At 42.9% G+C, this 8573-nt stretch overlaps 1 protein-coding gene across 1 annotated transcript in view; it reads right to left on the minus strand.

Moving 5' to 3' along the window:
- The window catches only part of pkd1a (polycystic kidney disease 1a), a 64577-nt gene that overhangs the window by 16315 nt on the left and 39689 nt on the right, over positions 1 to 8573 (minus strand). Inside the window, 10 exon segments of the mRNA XM_035659771.1 lie at positions 564 to 882; positions 1136 to 1224; positions 1393 to 1713; positions 2385 to 2529; positions 2672 to 2824; positions 2933 to 3092; positions 4352 to 4568; positions 4771 to 5089; positions 6414 to 6554; positions 7614 to 7766. Of these exon segments, the coding sequence (XP_035515664.1) occupies positions 564 to 882; positions 1136 to 1224; positions 1393 to 1713; positions 2385 to 2529; positions 2672 to 2824; positions 2933 to 3092; positions 4352 to 4568; positions 4771 to 5089; positions 6414 to 6554; positions 7614 to 7766 (2017 nt within the window).

Genomic DNA, 8573 nt, shown 5'->3' on the forward strand with positions numbered 1-8573 from the left:
TGATCAACTCTATGCGAAGGAGATGTGTTGCACTGCGTGAGGCAAATGGTGGTCACACCAGATACTGACTGGTTTCCGGACCCCCCCAGTCAAATACAGTGGAATGAATGAATGAATGGGGGCAAAAACAAAAGTGTTGCGTTTTTAAATTTGTTCAGTGTATTAAGCCCTATAATAGCTATAGGTTGGCAATCCTATTCAAATCTCACACTACACCACTCATGCTGCAATTAAATGCTGGACTCATAATTATATATTACATTTGGCACTAAAATAATGTTAGATGTTCGTTCAATTAGAGAGAGCAATGGGTGCCAGCAACACAGTATGGTATGGAGAGAACACTGCAGCAAAACACAGCTGCTTGGACACGACAGTGCAAACAAAGTGAGAATAATAAAAAGGAAAAAGGCTCAAGGGGCTCTTTTATAATGATTTATGTGTGTATGTGACTTGTATAAATGCCTTGCTCACACAGTTTAGAACAAAAACTAAACATTTTAAGCTTAAAAAATGGATTGTATTGTGTTGTATGTATGTATGTGATGAACCTGAAAGCTCACCCTCCAGAGAGGTGAAGTTGAGTTGCACGAACAGGCCTGCGTGTTTGTTGGTGTTTCCCGTGCTGACCCGGACGATGACGGAGTCACAGTGGCTGATGTTAACAGCTCCAGCTGTGGGGACCCCTCCAGCACCAGAACCCTCAGGACCTGCTTCTGTTCCACTACTTCCATTGTTAATGGCAACAGTAATGGCTTGGCTGTCGTCCAGTCCGGAGATGGGAATCTGGGTGCCGTTTTCAGTGCGGAACTCCATGGACGCCACCTCGGTGGAGACAGTATAGTTGGCCACATAGTTAAAGGGGAAGGGGTTGGACTCCACCTGATGAGAAAAAGAAGGAAGGAGAGGGGAGAAAATTTATTCTGATGTCAGTAACTGAAAAAGGCTAAAAGACATTAATTACTAGAGCACTTCAGACAAGTTATTTCTGTGTGTGCTGATGAGAGACTTTGGCACCAGCAGCTGTCAAGCTGCCAAGTTCTTTAACAGAGATCTAAAGAGAAAGCTTAAAAGGAGAATTTTGTACTCTGTACACTGAATAGTTTCCATCCTGTTCAATGTTTTTTGATGTTACCTGAAACAGTAGCTGCATGATGCTGTTTCCTGCAGCCCCTCTGCCAAGACTGTTGTTGAAAGCCCGGGGGATGGAGAACCGCTCGCACTCTGGAAATATAAAAGAGTAGAGAGGAAGAGATGATTAAACGCTGATATAAACTATTATGATGCCTGTGTTTCATTACTGTCCTGTTTTTTTATACATTGCGAGGTGATGAAAGTGACCCACAGAAACAACGTCCATCAGCTTATGAGATACTAAATGCACAAGCCCACCTGGACTGTTGTTGCCATGGTAGCAGAGCAGGCTATGGGGGTCTGCCAGTTTTCCCGTGGCACCGATCTCTGCTCCCCTCAGCACAAGCGGCTCCTCGTTGAGCACACGGGCGTGCATGAGGATCAGCATGAGGACCGACGACAGGCTGTAAGCCTTGGCCGCCACTCGCAGAGGGTGTGGTTCCAATGAGGAGGGAGAGGGGTCTAACAGGGCGCCCCCATGCACCTCAGAGGGGGAGTAAGAAGTGGGGAAGAGGGGTGAGGGGGAATCCACATAGGTGGGCTGGAATGCTGACTGGCTGACCTGATGGATCAAATCACCTGAAGGGAGGAAGATAATATGAGATAAGGTTAATTGATGATGATTTTCACTTTTCACCTAGAAATATGTAAAATTTGATCTCAATTATTGAGATCATGTAGAGCATGAAACACAGAATACAAAAGTCTTCATGGGCAATCAGGCAGGTAGTCAGTCACACACCACCAACTATGTTACTGATTTAGTAAAACTGGATCATATTTGAAATGTTTTCTGGTTTTCCCTCTGTTGTACCCCGGCTGCTCCACCTCAACTCTCAGTGATTTACAGAGTTTCCTTTTAGCTTGGCTATACTGCCCTGCACGCCCGAGACTGGGTGCTCAGAGCACCGGGGGAGTGTTAGTATTTACATTGGTAGCACAGGAGCAAACGGGCAATGGAACCGGGCTCAGCAGCTTCTATGAACATAGCTAATGGCAGAGGCAAAGAGACCTTAGAGGACGATGAAGGAAGCTAAGAAGAGAAAAGGAGAGAGAAGCAGAGAAGCTGCCAGACAAGAATAAATGTGGGACTGGCTTTTAGTTGTTGGCAAAAGTTTTGTGAAATAAAAGGCTGCAGACAGATTCAATGTTGCAGTTTACTTTAATTTAGATTTTGAGACCAACAACACTGTTCTGGAAGATGGAAACACTCAGGTACTTACAGAGATATAGAAAACGTTCTTTCTTACCCATGATGTTCAGGATGTTGTCAGCTATCTCAGTAGGAGTGACAGTGCCCTGCTTGGTGTCAGTCTGCAGTATCTCAAGCATGGACTCCAGCTTGTTCAGAGTGCTGTTCTGACACTCCTCACAGATAAACTCACGACTCCCCGCCTGGAAAACACACCCACACACACAAACACACACACACACACACACACAAACTGATCATTTGATTGGTGTCTCAACTCTTTTCTTTGTATTCTTTGCCTTTTCCAATCATCCTTCTTTCTTTATCTCTTTCTCTTTAGCTCACCGTGCACTGAGCCAATGCAGCGGAGGTCTGCTGGATGTCATTAACAGTGGTCAGGTCTAGAGCGGTCAGGGCTCTGGTGATGTTGCTGCGGACTCTGACTCGGTAACTGCGCTCATCTGGGGACACCCTTACCGCAACCCTGGTCTGCTCATACTGGAAGAAGTTAAAAATAGGTATAAGTGGGCTTCATGTATCATCAATGGATGAATTATTGGAGCGATAAATGCATTAATCAGTGCTGAATGGCTTGGTCTTGTTTACCTCATTTAGGACTGTAATAAGAGCCAACGATAACTCTCTGACCCTCTGGGAGTCTCCCTGCTCCAACAGTTTTTTGAGTTTGCTGTCTGTCAGCTCAGTCAGCCAATGGGGGAGGCTGTTGTACTCAGGGGGCGGATCTGGCAGCACAACCTCCATGGTCCTGGACACAAACACAAAACAAAAAGCTGTTATTGAATGCAGTACAAGGATGGGGTGCACAGTGGCTCACTTGGTAGAGTGTGCACGCTGAGTCCTTAGTGCAGCGGCCTTGGTTTGATTCCAACCTGCGGCCCTTTGCTGCATGTTGTGCCCCCCTCCCCTTTTTTCTGTCCTTGTCTTCACCTGTCCTATCAAATAATAAAGGAATAAAAAGCCCCAAAAACGTCTTTAAAAAATATTGCGAGTGCAAGGACGCTAATGTGGTTTAGTCATTAAAGGGATGGGATCAGATTAGGTTTTATTTTATTATTTTTCTCTTTTCAACCCAGAATCAGATACATTCATGAATGTTTTTTAGCCATGTTGGCAGCATGGCTCTAGGGATGTCAGTGTTAGTTGTCTAGACTGAAATATCCTAACAACTACAATATGAATTGCCATGAAATTCTGTACAACTACCAGATTACACAGTTATGTGGTTCCCAATGACATGATATTTTTTATAATTCATGAGGTTGACATTTGTGATTTTGAGTGACATGAAATTTGGTACCCTCAGGATGATTGTTTTAATATATATATATGTGTTTTGGGCCTTTTTGCCTTTATTAGATAGGACAGCTGAAGAATGATATGAAAGGGGGAGAAAGAGGGGGGGGGGTGACATGCATCAAAAGGCCACAGGTCGGACTCCAACTCAAGGCCGCTGCAGCAAGGCAACGGTACATGGGGCGCCAGCTCTACCACATGAGCTACCAGGGGGCCCCCCTGCTGCCCCATGCTTACACTGTAATTATGAACATGTAATCATCAGCATCACGTTAGCATTGTCATTGTGAGCATGTTAGCATGCTGACATTAACATTGACTATAACAGTGTAGATTTAAAACACTATTTATAGCTAAATTAGTTAGATTTTGGAGACATACAGGTATAATATTGTACATATTTTATATAATAATACTATACTATATTATGCTACTGTAAGGCTCTAAACTGCAAGCTGCCACAGAGATAAACTTTCATTTGCACTGTGATGAAATTCTTTCGCTTTTCGGAAGGTCAGAAGCCAACAATAAAAAAAAAACCTCGGAAATGACAGGGAATTTTTAACACTTAGAAAAATTCTGTAATGTTCGGGCTTAGCAGGCTACAGTAGCTTGGGATGTACAAAACATGTATCTGGGACTGGACCTAGATCTAGGACTGGATTAACTGACCCCACTGCTGCTTTACTGAATTGAGTAATATGTAGTTACTTGTTGAGTGCAGTGATGGCAGCTCCATGGTGGTCCTCCACTGTGATGGATATGGCTACACGGTGTTGGGCTGAGCTGAAGCCTGGGGGCAGGAAGGCAGAGTGCTCTGGGCTGCTGCCTTTATACACACAGAAGTCCTCGCAGTAGTCTTCTCTGCAGCGCGTCACCAGCAGACTGTAGAGCAAAGGAGTCTCTGAGACCCCTAGATCACTGTAACCTGGAGGCGAGAAAGTGACAAAGACAAAGAGGACACACAAGAAGAAAAGACGACAATCTTGGTAAAAAGGTGATGAGTAATGGAAAACTGCTAATGATATTGGATGAATTCAACAAAATCAAACGTTGGAAACACCGAGACTAAAGGAAGCATATTGTGATTTGGGTGCGTGAGAGCAAGGCCACACTTTCTTTTTTCCTACCAGAGCAGTTGAAGTGCACCCGGTCCAACAGTGTGCTTATCCTCCAGTCACCATCTCTGTCCCCGTAATCCATTCCCGCTTCCCCTCCCGCTGTCAGGTGACACTTCCCGCCAGTCGGGGGATTATTGTGGTGCATAGTGATGGAGGCGACGCCTTCGCCATCCAGACTGCTGTCGGTCACGTGCAGGGTGAAGATGTAGGAGTAGTTGTTGCGTAAGATGCCCTGCCGCAGCACCAGGTTCATGCGGTCACTTCCTGTTGTAGTGGAGGAGGAGTCTAGGACCAGAGTATCGTTCTGCAGCGTCATGGCACTCCAGCGCTGAGAAGCAGAGGGAGAAAGATTTAACTAAAAGCGAGCTACATTTGGCGATTTCTTCTGAAATATAAAAGCTTTAATAAATTAAATGAGCAGCAATCAGCCAGCCTAAAAGCTTTCATTAAAGGTAAGGAGACCTTCCACTTCAACTTTGAATTTGTTTTGATGTTAGCTTTACTGTGTCTGGTTTAATACAGACCAAACATCTGGAGCCAGCAGTGATGGGCAGTGACAATTAGATATATAAATGATTCATAGGATCCAGAAACCAGACTATAAATGACCTAGCTTAATGCTTGTAGTGTGTTGTTTCCTGGGTAGCAGGTTATGAATAAAAAAGGGGTAATTAGGCTGAACATAATAATATGAAGCTGGTTTCTTGGCAAACTCACGGTAACAAAAACACCTCAGGAAGTCTTGATCAAGAAACAGTCCAGCGCATAACTTTAAACAAACAAGCTATAACGTGTTAATTAGTGATATTTAGAGGTTCTGGTTGGCAGTTTTGTTACTCACCAAGAACGCAAATAAGCATACTTTCCTAAATGTCGAAACGTAAAAAAGAGATCCTATATAGGAATACTGAATGACCTGAGAAAGGAAGCAGAGCATTCTAGACAAAAGAGATCTAGAAAAAAGAGATCCTATATAGGATCTTCTTCTTATCCCCCATTATCTCCCACTAGGGTTTAGAAATAAACATACAATTTTAGTTATTAGCAATCAGCACGCTATAACTTTAAAAAATGCTACGTAAATAAATGGAACTGAATTGATACTGTTGATGGAAACTAAACTTCTTCCAGCTGTTTCTGATGCTATTCTGTTACTCAACTGATGACGTACAGTACATACATGTGAGAATGTGTAGTCAGATGTATGCAAAGAGTTCCGCATTCAAAATGAACCCTGAGCAGTATGGAAACTGAAGCACAGCTGATCGCAGTCAGCTGTTTTTTGCAATTTAAGGCCCAGTGACTCAACAAGTATTTTGTCTATCAAATTGTTTTCCTGCGTTAGTGAGGACCAAACCTATTCTCTCTGGCTCCAGTTGTGCAATGACCTCATTCTCACACCCACACACTGCTTCCTGCATCAAGAATCCCAGGGAAAGTCTGAAAAAGGGAGAGAGGTGGAACAGGAGGAGGAGGAGGAGACGAAAGGATCTGGAAATGTTGATTTCACTGTCGCTTCTGTGGTGCAATAACCTCATTTGGCTGTGAGACAGAGAACCAGATTTACAATGTGTGCTTGTACCGCTGTGTGGGTTTGCTTGTTTGTGTCTATGTCAGTGTGTGTGTGTGTCTGTGTGTGTGTGTGTGTTTACCCCGCGGTGAAAGCCCTGGCAGTTGGTGCAGGTTCCTCTGAGGTAGACATACGAGTTCTGGCTGACCTCGTAGATTGACTGGGCCTTACAGGACACACACTCCAGATACACCATGGGAATATGGCCGCTCTGGACGAGCACCTGTCACACACACACAAACACAAACACAAACACAAACACATAGATGCCGTCAAATGTAAGCAACCCACAAAGAATTATTGATCCGTTTGTTGTTTCTTTCTTCATGACACACGTTATTGCTTATTGTTCCCGGTTGTTGTGCTGCTGATCAACAAACAAGAGATAACAAAATGAAAGCTTTGAAGGAAGGAATAGAGAATGCTGAGATTGTAAGAGAATAATGCATAATGCTGTATTACAGTGAATAATATGATTGATGAAATGAGTAAAAAGAGAAACAAATACCCTGACACAATATTATTATTTTATTATATATTTGAATCCTCCTGATGTGGAGTTGTTAACTGGTGCCTATGAGTTGTTTATTTGTGCCTAGCAACTGTGTGAGCTGATGTTTATGGCAGTGCTTGGTTTTATTAGTGTTTATCTTATCTGTGATATTGTCTTGTTTAAAAATGTGCTTTATAAAGAAATTTGACTAGACTTTTTAACTATCTTAATATTCAAACAGCCAAAAGCCAGACACAACCACTGCTTAAACTACATCTTGCACCGTGAACAGTTCTTTCCACACTGATAAGACTTCCTGATTGCTACGTGTCACAAACTACAGAGAGAGCAACTATTCTGACAGCAGAGGCGGACCTCAAGCTTTCAAACTTGCCTCCGGTGGTTAAGGGCAGAGTCAAAGTGACAAATCACTTCTAACACACTCAACATGTTAAAGGAGGAAAAGACTGATGCACACAGCACTGCCCTCTGTTGAACAGGACGTAACAGGGTTATTTTAAGGAAATATAGCACTAAACACTGCTGCCAGCATGAGATATGGGCTCCTAATTGTATTAACTTTTTTCATAATAATTATAATAGGGTGTATGTATTAGAGTTCGACAGATAAATTGGCCAGGTCAATATATCGTCCATTATTAGCTTATTGCAGATATATATCTATATCTTGGGACCCATTGAAGGCGTCCTGACCCACAGGTTGGGAACCACAGACTTGGATGCATGTATTCAATGTGTTCATATGTGCAGGAGAATGTGTGCACTCACAGTCTGCGTGGTGGACTCTGGTGCCATGCCGTCTTTGCTGATGGTCAGTCTGAAAGTGTATTCGACGCCCGCCTCCAGCTCTGAGCCAGAGATTCCCAGCACCGGACCGCTGGAGCCCAGGCCGAAGTTCAGACTGGAGCAGTGCGCTGCACCCTGCAAGCAAAATATGGATTTTAGCTTTGTTTTGTTTGTGAAACTTTCTCATGCTTTACATTACATTTCATGTTAACAGCAGTACTGATATTCAGAGAAAAGGTAAGCAATATATTGCTATTGAACTAAGAAATGATATTCAATTTGGTTAGAGTAAAGTTGGGATATAATTTCACAGTAATGCAGCCACTTAAATTAGAAAAAGGCATTGAAGAGGCTCAGTTTGACTGCTGTAACTTAAGTTTTTTGTAGCTTTGTAACAAAGTCATAAAAACCTATTTATATATTATATATTAGGACAATTTCTAACAGATACTGATAAATGCAGAGACATGCTTTTATTACAAGTCGCTTTACAATTCTGTCTTTATTGGATTGTCCCCCACTCCTTAAGATCTTGCAGAAAGAAACATCTAAACGTCTAGATGAATAACTTTTTTTCTTATTAAACCAACTCTATCTTGTGCTACAACTGTATTGGTATCAGATTTGGGACAGTGTTGGAAATTTTATCAACTGTGTTTCTGTCGACTCCATTTCTCCTTCTTTTGAGCTTTGAGTCCTTCTGTTTCACTCTTTGTGGTCAGACTGAGCCTCCTTCTTTCTCTTTATCAGCAGTGCTACACGGCTGTGTGAGTGTGTGTGTGATGTGTGCATGTTGTTTACTGTATGTGCAAGTGTGTAATTGTCAGGGTGGGGAGCAAAGCACCAGCTGTGGAATGCTGAGTTTATCTCTAAACAGTTGCATAACCCTTTAAATGCCTGCTGTGTCTGCTTAGATGTACAGTACGTACACACACACACACA

Source organism: Morone saxatilis, unplaced genomic scaffold, assembly GCF_004916995.1.
Source record: "Morone saxatilis isolate NCDOM2014 unplaced genomic scaffold, NCSU_SB_2.0 Contig17, whole genome shotgun sequence".
NCBI lineage: Eukaryota > Metazoa > Chordata > Actinopteri > Moronidae > Morone > Morone saxatilis.